This window comes from Dipodomys spectabilis, unplaced genomic scaffold (assembly GCF_019054845.1).
Source record: "Dipodomys spectabilis isolate Male_0828 unplaced genomic scaffold, ASM1905484v1 ptg000363l, whole genome shotgun sequence".
NCBI classification, from domain to species: domain Eukaryota; kingdom Metazoa; phylum Chordata; class Mammalia; order Rodentia; family Heteromyidae; genus Dipodomys; species Dipodomys spectabilis.
The window spans coordinates 2,594,453-2,612,470 of NW_024871040.1; the positions used below are offsets into that span (position 1 = coordinate 2,594,453).

The window sequence follows — 18,018 nt, forward strand, 5'->3', positions numbered from 1 at the left end:
AGCTGCTGGGACTAGATGAACCCACCGGGTGTGGAGCCCCCTCTCTTGTCCCTCCCCCCGCCCGGCTGGCCCTCCGTCCTCCCCCGGCCCCGGGCCCCCCGCGGAGCCCTCCCGTGCACCGGCCCCCCTTGCCGGGGTGCTAGGGTCTGGCGAGGTAGGGGTGACCGGGATGCAGCAGCGGTCTGGAAAACGGCTTCCCAGACGCAGGGAGCTGCACGTGCGAAAGCAGGGAGAGTGGACAGCAGGCTGGAGCGCCACGGGGGGAGCTTGAAGCCGGGGACCGAGGCGATCAGACGCCATCCCCGAGCGTTCCCGGAGCCGCTGCGGCGGAGCAGGAGTCTCCCCGCTCCCGGAGATGAAGGAGTGGGATCGGGAGGGGGGCGGCCGGCAGAGGAATGGGAGAAAGGCTCCCATCAAAGGAGCTAAGGAAGCTTCTGCCGATCCCACTCCTGCGGGGTCCCCGGAAGCCCTGCCCCCGAGCATGGGTACCTCTGTGAGGGGGGATCAGTACCCGCCGCACAGGTCGGCGGTCCTTGGACCAAGATACAGGCTTCCTGGTTGGCGTTTACACCAGGCGCTGAGAACGTTTCAATAATGGGCAGCTTGGAGCGACACAGAGTACTCAGCAAAAACTTGGGGGCCCCTCCCATCAGGGTGAGGCAAAGATCTTCGCCTTTGAAGTTGGGTCCAAGCTATTCTCCCCACACAATAGGTGAAAGGCAAGGGCCCCACCAAATCTTCTTCCAGGCTGAACCTCTGGACATCAGGGAAGGGAGGGAGTCTGGCCAGGCCCTCGGGGGTCACCCCTCTCCCCTCAGTAGGACTAGATCCTACACAGCAGGTAAGTTCTGAGCAAGAAGGTGAACAGGACTGAGCCACAAGTGAAACCAGGACCTCAGCCAGAGCTCCTTGGCGCCCAGGGAAAGGGGCAACTGGCAGCTCAGTTTTATATACTGGATGACAAGTGAGGGAAAGAGCTAAGGCACCCCCAAGTGGCTCTGGTACCTCCACTTTAACAGGCAGGTAAGATGAAGGGCCAGGCAGGAGTAGGCCTTCCCCTCTTCCTCCCCCCCCCCCCCCCCCCCCCCCCCCCCCCCCCCCCCCCCCCCCCCGGCTCTCAGGCACCGTTCAACAGCCTTCCCTGGGGTCTCAGGAAAACCTTCCAGGGGAAATGGAGGGCTGAAGACGGATGGAATGTGGAAAAGTCCCTGGTAAACAGGGCAGCAAATGCCTTTGTCCTGAGCCTTCCAAAGTCCACTGTTAAGCCCCATCTTTGGGAAGGCTCACCTTGTGACCCCGAGGCCAGCTCTGCTGCAGTGATCTTTCTGTTGACCAGGTACCCCCATCCCCCAGCTGGCGCCTTGCAAGGCCATAGGTAGTATGGGCGCCTCCTAGAGCCCTGCCCATCTTAGACTTAAGATAGGTAGGGGATTGACATGGCACACAGATTCCCCTGCCTCCCCCTCGTCCCCCGCAACACCTGCTGCTTGACCTTGGCAAGACCTTGGTTTCTCAGTTTCTCCATCCGCTGTTGGACATGACCCTAGCACCACAGAATGGGATGGAGGGGGGCGGTGCCTTATGGCTGCTGCGCACAGGCCGTGGCAGGGCTGTCTGCCTGGCTTCCCTCTCCCCCAACCCCATTAGTCCTGGGCTGGCCGCCCACTTGTTCACCATGGAGCTGGGTTTCCCTGGGGACCAGTGGACTGGCCTAGCCCCACACCCCCAGCCCCTCCTGGCCAAAGCTTCTACTAGGAGGAGGGGGGAGAGGCTGTGTGGCTTCCTGGACCCCTGCCCTCCCTGCCCTGCCTTCCAAGGCCAGGCAGCCTCTGCCATTACTGGACTAGGAGCAAGGAGCAATGGCTGCCCTTGGAGGAGGTGGGTGTCTAGTGGTCACCATCCAGGGTGGAGGCAGACACCAGGGACAGCTCTGTGTCACTGTCATTGGAGGAAGGACTAGGAGGGCTCTGGCTTGCTCAAGGTGTCCCAAGTGTTGATGGCCTTCTGGGAAAATGGAGGGTCTCAGAGTTATGGGATTTGGAGAAGGGAAGTTGTAGGCTGGTGGGGGGGGCGGGCGCTGAGGATTTCTGGACAAAGCAGTTCTGGGGCTGGACAGAAGGTGACCAACATTGGAGCATAGAGGAGTCTCCCAGTAGTGGACATAGCCTGTGCAGAGAAGGAGGGGAGTATGAGGTACTGAGCCCAGAGGGTCTTAAAGGAAGGTGTCCTGCATGGCCCCTACATGCAGCTCTCCCAGAAACTCCTAGTCTGTCTTTGTTTCTATCCCCCCCCCCCCCACCCAAGACCTGTCTTGCCGCCTCCAGTGTCCCCTACAGGTCCTTGAGGCAGCTCCGGCTGGGATGGCTTCTCCAGCATCTCTAAGGGCTGAAAGGAGCCCAGCTCCGTGGGAGGCACCCTAGGCCTCTGAGAAGGACTTCCCAGCCATCCGTGCTCCTGCCGCCCTCCAGTCTTCAGGCCACTCGCCATGGGTGGCTGCTTCTCCAAGCCCAAGCCAGGTACCTCCTCTCCTCTTAAGTCCGCCTCCTCCTCCTCCTTTAGCTCTTCCTCCTCCTCCTCCTCCTCCTCTCTCCACCACCCTCCCTCCTCCTCTACCTTCCTCCCCTCCCCCCTGCACTCCGCCAGCCTCCAAAGTAGGTCAGGCTAGGCAGGAGCCCGGAATGTTAATGCGCTGTTAGATAGGAAGGGGTGAGGGGGGGCCGGAGAGGTTCTTCAGGACCCCTCACTGCAAAATGCCCCTCTCTATTTGGGGGTTGGGTGCCCATGGCAGGAATAGCAGCTGAATCCTCCTTGAAGCAGGGAGGAGAGGACCCGTCCTATTGCCAAGTTGGAGGGGCTTTAGGGATGTCTTCAGCCATGGCATGACCTCTCTGAGCCTCAGTTTTCCTCTATATGATGAGACTGTCTACCCTGACCTTTCTAAATTGCTGGAAGGATAGATACAGTAGTAGTTCCAATGCCTTTATTTACCTGCCTTATTGACCGGCTGTGTGATCCTAGACTGCCATCTCAGCCTCTCTGGGTAGCATCCCCTTTCTACAGAAAGGCCCTGCTCTGCCTAGCCTAAGGGCTCTACCACAGAATGGACCATTGCAGGGTGCTAAGGAAATGGAGATCTGCTCTTCCATTCGAAATGATGTGTGTGGGGTTCCCCCTCTGATCCCCACTTTCCTACTCCCTCTTCACAATATCCAGGGAGGCAAGGCATGAAGCCATGACAGGGATGGAGAAACTGAGTTCTGGGGAGCCCTCCAGAGTCCAGCTAGTACTCCACCCACCTGTACCCAATTTGCCCCTGCCAGCTCACCCCGGATCCCCTTACCTGATACCTATCGGCTCCATTACCTTGGAACTTGTGAGCCTTTTCTCCTTTTTCCTGGGTTTGAAGGAGAACCTGGGGGAGGGAGAGGAGCTATGATGTGTTGCCTGGCAGATAGCCTGCTTGCCCCTGCCCCTGAATCCTCTTTTCCTCCTCTTCTACTGCTGTGCCATGGACACCCAGAACTGGGCTGGGTTTGCTCCTCCTGGCTTGAGCAAATGAGGTCTATCGTTATTATCTTTAAGTAGTTGTACGAAGGGGTCTCAATTCAACATGTCAGTTTATGAGCACAATGCATGTTGATCAGTGTCTCCCCTTTCAATTTCTGTCACACTTTGGTCTCTGCCTTCCCTCTTCAGAAGCGGACAGGGGGATGCCAGCTGGCCACTCACTGGGCACCTGTAGGACTGCTGGGCTGACAGGAGACCCTGGGCAGAATATGTCACCTGCAGGTTCTTGTGTGTGTGTGTGTGTGTGTGTGTGTGTGTGTGTGTGTGTGCCAACCAGTACTGGGGCTTGAACTCTAGGCCTCATGCTCTCAGCTTTCTTTGCTCACAGCTGGCACTCTACCACTTGAGCCACACCTCCATTTCTAGGCTTTTTCTGGATAATTGCAGAGTCTCACAGACTTTGCTGCCTGAGATGGCTTCACTCTGCAATCCTCAGATCTCAGCCTCTTGAGTAGCTATAGGCAATAACCACCAAGGTCTCAGATACAGGTTCTTTTAAGGACCCCAAAGGGTTGGCCTGTTTGGGACCACAGGTGACTTTGGTGTGGTCTGTCTGTCTGTCTGTCTCTGCCTCCCCACCTCTCCCTCCCTTCATAAGGTGTAGAAAGCCCAACAGAGCCCACTTCCCTTTTCTCTTTCTTTACAATATCCAGGCTGGCAGGACATTCCTCCCTCCCTCTCTCCCTCCCTCCCTCCCTCCCTCCCTCCCTCTCTCTCTCTCTCTCCCTCCCTCCTGCTCTCTCTCTCCTCATTCTCTTTTTTTCCTTCTAAGACAAAGTCTCACTATGTTACCCAGGCTGAGCTCCAATGCTGTTTAGGCATTCTCATAAACCCAGAGGCAGTGCTAAGAGCTTGAACTCATGAGCTCCAATCTAGTCCCGCCCCTTCCTCGCTATGTGGTCTTGGGCAGGTGATAGACCCTCTCAAGTCCTACATGCCCTGATGTATAAAATGGGGTGTTTCACTTAGCATAGGACCTGGCATCCAGGAATCACTTACATTCTCCTGAACTGGAGGCTGGGTTAGTCAGGGGTGAAGCTTAGGAGATTGCAGGAGATGGGCATGAGATTTCAGTAGAGGTTAGCTGGGGCCACATAAACAGCAGAGATAGCAGAAGACCCTTGGGCAAACATTTATCCTTCCACTCCTCTCTGCTCATCTGTCTCTGTGCACTCTAGCACCTGCTTCCTGAGCTCCCTCTGAGCTTGCTCCCTAGAGTGCTGTCCTGGTGTTTTCTTGTTCCTGATAAGATGCTAGGCCAGTTCCTGCTGAGCACAAAACAAGGAAGAAGGACAGCTTCTTTTTATTTTTTTGGGGGGGTCCGGTCGTGGGGCCTGAACTCTGGGCCTGGGCGCTGTCCCTCAATTCTTCAGCTCAAGGCTAGCACTCTATCACTTGAGCCACAGCGCCACTTCCGGCTTTTTTTTCCCCTGCTTATGTGGTGCTGAGGAATCAAACCCAGAGCCTCATGCATGCAAGGCAAGCGCTCTACCACTGAGCCACCTTCCTAGCCCCAGGACAGCTTCTTTTGACATCTAGTTTCTTATTTTTTATTAGGCCAGAAATGCTACCTGGAGGCTTTTGCTTTTCACTATGGCTGCTAGGAGGCTCAGAGCTAGTTGATAAAATGAAGGCTGGGGTGTAGCATAGTGGATAGAGTGAGTGTTCAACATGTGAGAAGTCCTGAGTTCAATTCCCAGAATCAAGACAAACCAAAATACACTACTTCTTCCCAATTATACTCATTAAGCTTCCATTCTATACACATACACACACAGGCGCACGCACACGCACACACACACACACACACACACACACACACACATGCAAATACATGGAGTTACGTTCTATATATACACGTATGGAATATATATACATACATATATATGTAACAAGTAAATGCTATTCCCTCAGGATTTTTGTGTATTTGTGTGTTGGGTGACGTGCTGGTTTAAACCTAGGGCCTTGTACATGCTAAGCATGGACTCTGTCACTGAACTACACCTTTAGCCTCTCCTCTCCATTTTATAACTAAGGAATCTTGAGGCCCAGAAGGGTAAAGCAGGGTCTTATGGGCAGCTGGGGATCCTGGAGCTGCGGTTGGTCTGGCTATGTGAGCAGAGACACCCTCCTCACCTGCCTTTCTGCCACTGCTCTTATTTATTTTATTTTTTGGGTCCGGTCGTGGGGTCTGAACTCTGGGCCTGGGCGCTGTCCCTCAGCTCTTCAGCTCAAGGCTAGCGCTCTACCACTTGAGCCACAGCACCACTTTCAGCTTTTTTCTTTTTGCTTATGTGGTGCTGAGGAATCGAACCCAGGGCCTCATGCATGCAAAGCAAGAGCTCTACCACTGAGCCACCTTCCCAGCCCTCTGCCACTCCTCTTGACTTAATGGCATCCTGCATGGCTGTATCAGGAGCACTGTGCATACTTCTGGAAGAAAGTGGAGAGGGTGGGAGCAGCCCGGCTTGGCGTCATCTGCCCACCCCCTCCCCTCCCGGCCAGGCAGTTCCTGTGGACTCCCACAGCTCTCTTCCCTGATGTCAGCTGAGCCTTAAGTATTTTTCTTTTTGATTCTTCCAAAAACATTCTAACACCATGACATCAAGCGTGGAAAATGGAGGAGAAGCCTCTACAGGACACAGCCATCTAGTGGCCTTGTGCACATGAGCACTCCCTGCCAGGCTCAAGTAAAGAGACTGACCTTCACCCCTTCCCCTGCAGTGCCTTGGCTTGAGCTGCAGGCCGGGACTTGCAGATGGGGAAGGGGTCTGGGCCTGAGTGAGGGGATGAGGCAACATGGAGAGGCAACATGCAGGGGCCTGACAGCCAGGGACGCAGAAGCAGCTATGTCTGAGGAGTAGCATACAACCTAGCCAGGGACTGGAGGATGGCAGCCTACTCAAGTAAACGAGGAGAATGGGTGGGCAAAGGCCAGGGCTCAGCAGCTATGTCAGGTGTGAAGTGGAGGGAAGCGGGAACCCAGGCAGCCTGGAGGCACTGGTGCCTTGGGAACTGAGAGAGGAGCCTCTTTCTCCCACATGAGCCCATGCTGTGCCAGGAGCTCAGTTTCTTCCTCCTCCATCTTCCCCCCTGCCTCCCCTCCCTTCAGCAACTCCAGGAGGCCGGATTATCGCTGCTAAAAATTCTGTTTATTGTTCCCTTCTAATTAGAAAAATACCCCAGGCACGTCATAGGGAATTTGGCAAATGCAGAAAAGTATGAAGAACACAACAGTCTCCAGCTAGAGTAGGCCCCGCAGGCACCCGAGGAAGCAAACTGTGAGGGGCTTGTGAGGGGCTGCACACTCTGCTCTGCCCATGTGGACTGCCTGCTCCCCCCCCCCCCCCCCCCGACGCTATACAGGAAGTCGTCACAAATCCAGGACTTGGTAAAAGATGAATGGATCCCAAACTGGTAAGGACAGTTATTTTAAGAAGTTGGGCCAACTGCTGGTGGCTCGCTCATTCCTGTAATCCTATCTACTCAGGAAGCTGAGATCTGAAGATCCAGGTTCTAAATCAGTCTGAGTACATAAATCAAGAGACTCTTATCTTCGATTTACTAGCAAAAAGCCAAAAGTGAAGGCATGGCCTTGAGTGGGGTAGGAGGAAAGGGGAGACATAGTGCTCATAGTACTCTCACACACACACATACACACACAATGTTCAGCTAGGTGAGGTGTTATGGTGGTGCATGGTTATAATTCCAGCTACTTGGGAGGTAGAGGCAAGGGGATTGTAAGTGTGAGGCCAGCCAAGGAAAATTTAGTGAAACTCTATCTCAAACACAAAGCTGGAGGGCTAGGAATGTGGCCTAGTGGTAGAGTGCATGAAGCCCTGGGTTTGATTCCTCAGAACCACATGCACAGAACCAGCCAGAAGTGGCGCTGTGGCTCAAGTGGGTAGAGCACTAGCCTTGAGCAAAAGAAGCTCAGGGACAGTGCTCAGGCCCTGAGTTCAAACCCCATGACTGAAAAACAAAACAAAAAAAACTCGTTCCAGTGATTCATGCCTGTAATCCTAGCTGCTCAGGAGGCTGAGATCTGAGAATCACAGTTTGAAGCCAGCCTGGGAAAGAAAGCATGTGAGATTCTTATCTCCAATAAACTGCCAAAAGCCATTAAGTGGAGCTGTGGCTCTGAGGTAGAGTAGCCTTGAGCAAAAAAGCTTAGAGATAGTGCCCAGGTGGCAAGTTCAAGTCCCAGGACCTGCACACACAAAAAATAGTATGGGATTGTAGAACTCAGGTGGTGGAGGACTTAGAGGACTTGCCTAGCTATGTGAGGCCCTAAATTCATCCCCTAGTACTGGGAAAAAAATGGAATTATGTTGTATACTTTTTCTTTTGGTAGTGCTATGAATCAAAAGAGCTTTGCAAATGCTAGGCAAAGTTTCTAATCCTGAACCACACTTCAGTATTCATCTTTTTTTTTTTTTTTAACTTTGAGAAAACTATTCAAGATGGCCGTTAGGGTTCAATCCTCTAATTGCAGCATTCAAGAGGCTGACTGGGGGATCTTGAGTTAAAGGCTAGCTACCAGCCAGGCTACATAGTCAAGCCCTACCTCAGGAAAACAAAACAATAACAAAATGTATTCAAACCTAATAGTTAAGTTGCAAGAATAGGACAGTGAAGCTGAGTGTGGTAGTACATGTCTATAATCCCAGCTACTTGGGAGGTAGAGACAAGGATTTGAATTCTAGGTAAGCCAAGGCAAAGCAGTTATGTCACTGTCTCAAAACCAAAATAAAAGCTGGGCACTGGTGACTCATGCCTGTAATCCTAGCTACTCAGGAGACTAAGATATGAGGATCTCGGTTCAAAGCCAGCCTGGGCAGGAAAGTCCGTGAGACTCTTATCTCCAATAAACCACTAGAAAACCAGAAGTGGTGCTGTGGCTCAAGTGGTAGAGCACTAGCCTTGAGCTAAAGAGCTGAGGGACAGCGCCCATAGCAGAATTCAAGCCCCACAACCAACCCAAAACAAAAAAACAAGGTTGTTCAAGTCTGCAATCCTCACTATTTAGGAGGCAGAGATTGTGGGATTGTGATTCAAGGCCAACCAGAGCATAAAAAGTTCTCAAGACTTCATCGTAATTAAGGTTGCACAGGATGGCATGTTACCTGTCACCTCAAGCTTGGGAGGAGGAAGCAAAGTAGCTCAGCATAGTGGTATATGCATGTCATCCTAGTGACAAAGAAAAAGACAAATAGGAGGATCACAGACCAGACCTACCCAGGCATGAAGTGATATGTTCTCTTGAAAATGACCAACATAAAGGGAGTGGCAGAGTGGCTCAGTGATAAGGTGCCTTCCCAGAAAGACCAAGGCACTAAGTAAACGCTAGTAGCAAAATTAAAGTAAAATGGCTGGGGGAGTTGCTAAAGTGGTAAACACTTGCCTAGCACATATGAGGACCTTGATTTAATCCCTAGTACCTGGTGGCTCTGTGTGTGTGTGTGTGTGTGTGTGTGTGTGTGTGTGTGTGTGTGTGTGTGTGTGTGTGTGTGTGTGTGTGTGTGTGTGTGTAAACCATGGTCTCTGGACTTCCTCACTCAGATTCCCTGCTGTTTTCAGGAGTCATTCCCACATGTGTCTCTGAGATGCCAGAGGCATCATATTTACCAGAGGATAGGAAAGAAGCAGGATTCTTTCACAGAGGTTGCTGGGGAAGGGACAGTTTAGGGGTGAAAAGAGCCCTAGTCTCTGATCCTCCACTACTTTTACTATTGGTAATGGAAACCCTAGAGGCTGGGAGTAGAGCTCAGTGGTAAGGTGCTTGCCTTAGTGTGGGTTCCACTCCCAGTACTTCAAAAGAAGAAAAGAAAAGGAAAGATATGGAGTTGAATTCAAATAGACCCAGAAAATCTTGCTTGCTGTCCCTCCTCTGTTTTCTGGAGAAGCGGAGGGCTTAGAGGGGAGATGGAGGGGCAGGGCCAAGGGTCCTGCACTTCCACAAAGGGCTCATGGGTTGGCCCTGCCCACAGTGGAGCTCAAGATTGAAGTGGTGCTGCCTGAGAAGGAGCGAGGCAAAGAGGAGCTGTCAGCAGGAGGGAAGGGCAGCCCCCGGGCCTACCAGGGCAACGGCACTGCCCGCCACTTCCACACAGAGGAGCGTCTGCCTGCCCCACACCCCTACCCTGGTCCTCAGGACTGCGTGGAGGCTGCCGTCTGTCATGTCAAGGATCTGGAGAATGGCCAGTGGGTGCTGGGCCTGGGAGGGTGTCAGAGGGCAAGAGATGGAGGTTCTGGATGAGGGGTGAGCCGAGGTGGGAGGTTGGGAGGGGCTTCTGATCTAGGCCTGCTCCCTGGAAGTCTGGACTCTGAAGTAGGCACCCAAAGGAGGATGTGCCTGCATCCTCAGCCTGACCACTGAGTGCAACCCTCTCCCCAGGATGCGGGAAGTGGAGCTGGGCTGGGGGAAGGTGCTGCTAGTGAAAGACAATGGAGAATACCACGCCCTAGGCCACAAGTGTCCACACTATGGTGCACCCCTGGTTAAAGGTGAGATGTTGGGGCACATGTGGAAAGCTGGGTGGGACCATCCCTGCTTTTACTCCAGTAGGCTTGCTTGGCTCCTCCCTAACAATAGCATCTTTTATCTATTACTGGGGTCTCCAGAGCTATGGGGAACACCAGTAGGTGCTGGGGCATAGGGGTCCTTGGAGAGGAGTCTCCAATCTGCCTCACCATCCTCCAGGCGTGCTATCCCGGGGCCGGGTGCGCTGCCCTTGGCATGGTGCCTGCTTCAACATAAATACTGGAGACCTGGAAGACTTCCCAGGCCTGGACAGTCTGCACAAGTTCCAGGTGGGGCTGGGAGTACCTAATGAAAGCCTGGGAGTACAGAGTCATGCCTGATCAACACTTACAGATCGGTCCTGAACACTGATACTCTTGCAGGTGAAGATTGAGAAGGAGAAGGTGTACATTCGGGCCAGCAAGCAGGTAAGGGATGGCTTAGGAGACAGGCAGGGGCAGGCAGGGTATCTAGGCTCAGAAAAATGAACCAGTGAGAGCTGGGTGCTGGTGGTTCATACCTGTAATCCAAGCTACTCGAGGCTGAGTTCTGAGGATTACAGTTTAAAGCCAGCCTGTATAGGAAAGTTTCCAAGACACTTATCTGTAATCATCAAAAAGCTCAAATAAGAGCATGCTAGCCATGAGCAGAAAAAGCTAAGGGATGACACTGGGGCCCTGAGTTCAAGCCCCAGGCTGGGCATACATGTCCCCCCCAAAAAAAAAATAAAAAAGAGAAAGTGGGTGAGGGAAGGAAAACAAGGAGAGACAAAAAAAGAGTGCCCCGGCTCTGGTGGAAGGAAAGCTGGCATGGGAGTAGAAGAGCTGCATGGACATGAGACTGGGCTGGAGCAGCAGGACCTGGTCAGCCAGGATGACACAAGCTTCCAGCTGCTTCCATCCTCCTGCCACTCCCAGGCCCTGCAGCTGCAGCGAAGGACCAAGGTGATGGCCAAGTGCATCTCTCCAAGTGCTGGGCATAGCGGGAGTACCAACGTGCTCATTGTGGGTGCAGGTTGGTGGTAGAGTCATGAGGGGCAGGTTGGGGGTTGAGGATGAGGGAGAAGTGGCTTATGGAGCACAGTCCCCTTCCTTCAGGTGCTGCTGGCCTGGTGTGTGCAGAGACACTGCGGCAGGAGGGCTTCTCAGACCGGATCGTCCTGTGCACGCTAGACCGGCACCTCCCCTATGACCGCCCCAAACTCAGCAAGGTGGGAGAATGGGGACCAGAGGGTCACAGTCAGTGACCTGGATCCCTAACTTACTGGGTCCCTGTCAAGCTCCCTTGGGACTTTACTTGTCATCCTCAGGGACATGTCAAACTGCCCCTCTCCACTCATACCAGGACCATCTGGGATACCCTTAAAAGACCTGGGTTTATTGAGTTCTGTCTTGTGGGCTCCATGTGACCCAGGGCTGGCCTCACTCTCCCTGGGGCTCTGTGTCCTCTGTTGAAAAAGGGAAGTGTGGCCACCTGGCACTGTCTCAAGTTAACTATGTTCTTCAGTCCCTGGATGCACAGCCTGAGCAGCTGGCCCTGAGGCCCAAAGAGTTCTTCCGGGCCTATGGCATCGAGGTGCTCACTGAAGCCCAGGTATGAGGTTATGGGCAAGAAATATCCTAATGAAGGGGTTAATAGCAACCAGAAGGTTCAGGAGGTCATGGTGGCACCTGAGGGGAGGGTTATTCTGCCTTCTGATCCTACTGCACAGACCTGGCCCACAGTACTGTGTGTGTGTGTGTGTGTGTGTGTGTGTGTGTGTGTGTGTGTGTGTGTGTGTGTGTGTGTGTGTGTGTGTATACCAGTACTGGAGCTTGAACTCAGAGCCTTGAACTCTTGCTTGGCTTTTTTTTTTTTTTTTGGCTGAAGGCTGGTGCTCTACTACTTGAGTCACAAACTGGTTAATTGAAGGGAGGTAAGAGAATCATGGATTTTTCTTCCCGGGATGGCTTTGAACTGCAATCCTCAGATCTCAGCCTCCTGGTTAGTTAGGACTAACTACCAGTGATCTGTCAGGTATTCTCGGTGGGATCATGGACACAGGCAGAGTTCCAGGATGTGGGGAGATAGGTGATCAGATCAGTGCCAGAGAGCGTGTCTTCACACAGGTTTGGAGGGGCAAGGCTTACAGAATGAAGGCCCAGGATGGCTTTTCAGAGCCTAGCTTGGAACTGGAAGTGGCCAGTAAGGTCCTGGGCCATCCCCAGATCTCACTCTGCCTTGGGGGTGGAGATTACAGGTGGTCACTGTAGACGTGAGAAACAAGAAAGTTGTGTTTAAGGATGGTTTCAAGCTGGAGTACAGCAAGCTGCTGCTGGCACCAGGGAGCAGGTGGGTGGTCATCCCTCTTGCCCTCTGTTGGGACACTGGATGGGACTCTGGCTAGGCCAAAAGGGTCTCACTGGGTTGCTGTCTCTCAGCCCTAAAAGCTTGAGCTGCAAAGGCAAAGAGGTAGAGAATGTGTTCACCATCCGGACGCCTGAGGATGCCAATCGTGTGGTGAGGCTGGCCCGGGGCCGAAATGCTGTTGTTGTGGGAGCTGGCTTCCTAGGTGAGTGGCTGATACTGTTAACAGAGGTGGGAAGGCCATCATGGCCAGTGCCTGCCAGCTCTGCCACTCCTGCCTACCACCATAGGGATGGAGGTGGCCGCCTACCTAACAGAGAAGGCCCATTCTGTGTCCGTGGTGGAGCTGGAGGAGACACCTTTCCGGAAATTCCTGGGGACCAGGGTTGGTCGTGCCCTAATGAAGGTTAGCCTACCCCCTCGGAAACCCTTGGTGTCCAGCCCAGCTCCCACTACTTACTTGTTTACCTGTCTTGGTAGATGTTCGAGAACAATCGGGTAAAGTTCTACATGCAGACAGAGGTGTCAGAGCTACGGGCCCAGGAGGGAAAGGTGGGCTCTTGTCTTTCCTCACTGCTATGTCCCGACACTCTTCCTGTGCTCCGAGCTAGGCCCACCTGTTCACCTCCTCCCACTCCCCACAGCTGAAGGAGGTCGTGTTGAAGAGCAGCAAGGTCCTGCGGGCTGATGTCTGTGTGGTGGGCATTGGTGAGTTGGGTGGGTAGGCAGACCCAAATGAGCAGAGCCATCACACATTCTTAGACTTGCCTCCCCCATCCCCGAGCCTCAGTTTCCACCTCTGTGAAATGAAGACATCAGTGGTACCCACTTCCCAGGGCTGTTGGGAATCCTGTACCTAACTTACTTGGGCCAGGCCTAGAAAGGAGTATACACCAAATGACTGCTTACAGACTGCTATTCAATTCCATGCCCTGCCCTGTCTGAGCTGTAGGACATAGACAAGCCTTGAACTGATTCCTACTAAAGCTGAAGTGACAGTTGGGGGAGGGAAGGGGAGGTGCAAAACTGGAAGATAGCAGCACAAAGTAGGATAGGTATGACCAGCTGACTGTCCCCTGGGGGCTTCTTGGAGAAGGTGATCCTGAAGTTGGATGGAAGTCAAGGGGTATGGGCAGAGGGGATAGATGTATGAAGGCCCCAGGTGGGTAGCTATGATGATCAGTCTGGGGGCAAGTACAGCAGATGAAGGATGTGGACTATTCATATCTCAGGGTGGGACCAGGTTGTAGACACAGTAGCCTCTGTCCTGTTAGGTGCGGTGCCCGCTACAGGCTTCCTGAGGCAGAGTGGCATTAGTCTGGATTCCCGAGGCTTCATTCCTGTCAACAAGGTGGGGCTGTGGAGTGGGCAGGGGACTGGTTGGGCTAGAGGTGGTTGGAGGTCCGTGTTGGCCCCTGTCCCACCCAGAGAACCCTGGTCTCTCTCCCCACAGATGATGCAGACCAATGTTCCTGGCGTGTTTGCTGCTGGTGATGCTGTCACCTTTCCCCTTGCCTGGAGGAACAACCGGAAAGTGAACATCCCACACTGGCAGATGGCTCATGTGCAGGGTATGGCCAGCCCTGAGGCATGGAGAGGGGTGGGAGGCTATTCCAGGATCTCAGCCTCCTCCAGACTCATGCCTCAGTTTCTGGTCTGGAATCATCAGTCCGGTACTCGGTGGCAGCCTGTCTGGACAGCCTCTTTTAGGTGATCAAGACAGTGCACAGAGCAAGCCCTGTGGTCCATCTCCAGACGCCTGCCTCTAGTGCCCTCTGAATACTGTGTTTAACCAGGCACAACCCCCAGGTGTCTTTCCACTGGTCTTTTCCTTTTTCTCAAAGATACATCGGCACACCAACCTTTGCAGTCACCCTGGAAGAGGGGGAGTGGGAATGAGTAGGCCAGCTTCCCACTCAAGGTCTGTCTCCTTTGGGCCACTGGACTTTCTCTGTGAACTCAGTTGCCTCATGTAACTTTGAATAGCCATCTAGTATAGCTCATTGAGTACATTTCCCCTTGCCATATTTAGTGGCCACCAAGTTCCCTGAGCCTTACCTACTACATTCATCTCTCTAGGCCCTTAAGCTGAAGATTCCTGTAAATTAGCCAGCTCAAGGCCTCACAGACTGGACTGCTGGACTTCTAGTCCAGAACCAGGGATTTTCCCCTTGTACCCACCTTCCCTTTCCCCTTTTACTATCTGAAACCTCATTCCTGGCACCAGTTTCTGTTCAGGGTGTAAAGTTGCTGGTAAGGAACCAAAGGCTTACTCAGCAAAACAGAATTAGGATTTAGAATTTAACTGGGCAGCTAGGTACAGGGAGTGGTTCTCATATATTTCAACTATGGAGTCTGGTAGGGTCTTACAGGAACTGGGAGGCTACACATGCTGTTCTTTCAAATTGTTCCATACCGCCTGCCTGCCATTTCTGCTTCCCAGACCTTTGTACTTCTTTTGGTCCTCTTTCTTTGAACCTGATGTGTCTGATTAGCTGCCAGTGGTCACAGTGAAAATAGAGAAGCTCTCCCACATCCCCAACAAGACCCAGGGCATGTCAATCAAACTCTCCAGTCAGGTGTTTCCCTTTATGAATCAGCTGCACCTGCACGTGGGCCACACCTGTCAGAGCCCCCCCAGAGCGCAGGGGCAGGTAGTGTGGGTGTGGCGAGGGCAAAGGTCCGAGCTTGCACCGCTCTGGGTCTCACAGGGCGCGTGGCAGCCCAGAACATGCTGGCGCAGGAGGCGGAGATCAGCACGGTGCCCTACTTGTGGACTGCCATGTTCGGGAAGAGCCTGCGCTATGCAGGTAACTAGGAGTCTCGCAAGAGGCGGGGCTTAGAGCGACTAGGGGCGGGGCTTGAGAGTAGAGGTGAGGCCTGCAAGATGTTAGGGTCGGGGCTGAGTCCATCCTAGGAACTGGAAATGATGCCGTGTGTGTGTGTGTGTGTGTGTGTGTGTGTGTGTGTGTGTGTGTGTGTGTGTGTGTGTGTGTGTAACTAGAGTCTACCTAAAAAGTGCATGGAAACAGGGGGGGTACCAGCCACGGGTTAAGAGGGTAGAGGTGGGGAGCAGTGAAGCCCCCCACCGACTCCCTGGCTTACGTGGACGCCACCCACCTGCCTGGCCCACAGGCTACGGAGAAGGCTTTGACGACGTCATCATCCAGGGGGATCTGGAAGAGCTGAAGTTTGTGGCTTTTTACACCAAGTGAGAACAATGGGTGCAGCAGGGGCGCCAAGCACCTGGAGCCTGGTGGGGAAGGGAGACATTCCAGAAAAGTTTTCCTCCTGGGGAGGGGGCTTAGCCAACAGGTGGGCCAAGTGGCAAAGGAAGGCAACTGGGCAGGAGGTAAATAGAGGAAAGGTGAAAGGGCAATGAGAACTCTTACTACTACCCATTGGTCAAGCATTTTTATCCTCCCGATAGTTCTTTTAGGTGAGTGCTTTTAGAATGAAAGTTACACAAACCCTGAGTGTTGCTGAGGGCTGATGCTTCCCTAGGGAAGGCTAAAGTCTAGTCTGGGATGAAGGGAGGACTGGGTGCTCAGGACATCCTGTTGCCCTGGGCAAGATCCCTCCCCAAGTTCTTGGTGGACAGGAGGGTGCCAATATTCAAAATGGACATGGCCATTGAAGTGGAGGTATGGTTCAAGTGGTAGAACATCAGCTTTGAGCAAGAAAAGGAGGGCCTGTTCTAGGCAGTCCTCAGGTCCAGCCACCCTTTCTCTACAGAGGTGACGAAGTGATTGCCGTGGCCAGCATGAACTACGATCCCATCGTATCCAAGGTGGCCGAGGTGCTCGCCTCAGGCCGTGCCATCCGGAAGCGGGAGGTGGAGTGAGTGTGGGAGGCCTTGGGGTGGGGGATTAAATCTCCTGTAGGATTGGCTCACCAGCTAACTTGGCAGCAGCTGCCTCCCTACCCCCAATCTTTCAGAACCCTTCCTCTAACTCTTGGTACCCTTCAAGTTAGGTTTCCAGGAACGCTAGGCAGTGTGGGGCATGGATCGTGAGCAGGATGGATATGTGTGCATACAGGAGGCAGAAAGGGCCAGAACAAGGCCAATGATGTGGGGAGGGGTCACGGCTAATTGCTTGGGTGATCACCAGATCTGAACTCTTAACCTATGTGGTTATGCTGAATCTAGCAGTAGATAAATGGGGAAATGCAGCTAGTGATGTTTCTGGATATGCCCTGAAGAGATATGGGATAGTTGTCTGGAGTCTGGTAGGCATCAGGCACTGGTCATTACCTTCAACCCAGCCTGGTGGCAATAATAGTCCACTGTGGCTCAACATGTGTGCAGAGAAAAGTTCTCAGGGACTGGGGAAAAAGAATACTATGGGGCTGGAGGCCATGCGATAGATAGGTCTTAAGCTGAAAACAATGGAGGATCAACAGTAGACATGATGAATAACATGGTCTTTTCCTGGCCTTCTGTTTCTCTTTCTTGCCTTCGCAAAGGTTGTTTATGCTGCACAGCAAGTACGTGTGTCCTCTGTCCTTCCCAATGACCATTCTAAGCCTTTCCCACCTCAGCCCAGAACCTCCACCCAGTGATCTACCCTTCCTCTACCCAAGTATATTTCCCTGATGGGCACCAGGATCTGGCACAGAGCAGGCCTCTTGCTATCATGAAGATAGCCTCTGGGCTATCATGATGCCCAGAATGGGAATCTACTCTCTTCTGTTTTGACTCTCCTTTTCTCATTCCTGCAGGACTGGTGACATGTCTTGGCTCACTGGGAAAGGATCCTAAGCTCCTGTACAGTGGACTTGGGAAGGCACTCTGGAGCACCAGGGTCAGAAGCCAAGCCTGGGGGACAGGTGCCAATCTCCAACTTCCCAGGATCCCCCAGGGTAGAATCTGAGCCCTCCCAATGCTTGTCTTTAACTGCCTGGCTTCCCCCACCCCCACCCCAAGAGGTTGCTGATGTCTTGAGAAGATGCTGATCCCCCAAGGCCTCAGCTGCCATTGACAGCTGGTACTGCAAAAAGAATAGGCTCTGCCTCTTCTCCCTCTTCTGGTCCCCAGGAGGTCCCTATGACTTGCTAGAGATTATCTTAAAATTAAAATGCACACATTTGAAGATCGGTGTGACTCCCCGTGTAATTGGGCCAATACTCAAGAGGGAAAAGGAAAATTATAGGGAAAGCAAAGAAGTTAGGCATCTGAGTACCCAGGAGGCAGCAACAGATTCCCTCCTGTCTGCAATGTCAAGGAAAACTAGTAAGTGATTTTGCATCAGGATTTTGAAGAAATGGCCCTCCAAGTAGAAGGGACAGCACATGAAAAGGGCTTGAGATAAGAAATTCTTCATAGGTGGGAGGCAGTTTACGTCTGACTTTTGGGGAATTGTAGAATCTAGGTCCTGTCACACCATGCTACTTATATAGGCGGAGCTTTCTGAACCCATGTCACAGGTGAAGAAGCGAAGTCTGCTATTAAATGTGTGTGCGTGTCTGGGGAAATTCCAGAGGCTCGGCGACCTGCTGCTTCCCAGCCAGGGGGCGAGGGAAGCCACGTGGGACCAGGGATAAGTGGGTCAAGCAGAACGAGGAGAGTCGCACTGCAGTCG

The 18,018-nt window shown here is 53.0% G+C and overlaps 1 protein-coding gene across 1 annotated transcript; it reads left to right on the plus strand.

Moving 5' to 3' along the window:
• The first annotated feature begins 2,327 nt into the window (after positions 1-2,327).
• Positions 2,328-17,585, plus strand: Aifm3 (apoptosis inducing factor mitochondria associated 3). The gene is made up of 19 exons (XM_042666274.1): positions 2,328-2,516; positions 9,558-9,771; positions 9,965-10,074; positions 10,271-10,380; positions 10,474-10,518; positions 11,008-11,104; positions 11,188-11,300; positions 11,597-11,683; positions 12,330-12,421; positions 12,511-12,641; positions 12,727-12,842; positions 12,917-12,988; positions 13,081-13,144; positions 13,711-13,787; positions 13,890-14,007; positions 15,148-15,246; positions 15,572-15,647; positions 16,172-16,276; positions 17,159-17,585. Exons 1-19 carry the CDS (start codon positions 2,486-2,488, stop codon positions 17,196-17,198), a joined length of 1,797 nt encoding a protein of 598 aa, XP_042522208.1. The 5' UTR covers positions 2,328-2,485; the 3' UTR covers positions 17,199-17,585.
• Positions 17,586-18,018: the final 433 nt, after the last annotated feature.

Bases quoted from the DNA above. Each gene is read 5' to 3' on its own strand.
- Aifm3 (XM_042666274.1), top strand. From the start codon at position 2,486: ATGGGTGGCTGCTTCTCCAAGCCCAAGCCAG. The intron at 12,642-12,726 runs GTGAGTGGCTGA...CTACCACCATAG, and splicing joins TGTGGGAGCTGGCTTCCTAG to GGATGGAGGTGGCCGCCTAC. The intron at 14,008-15,147 runs GTATGGCCAGCC...TGGGTCTCACAG, and splicing joins GCAGATGGCTCATGTGCAGG to GGCGCGTGGCAGCCCAGAAC.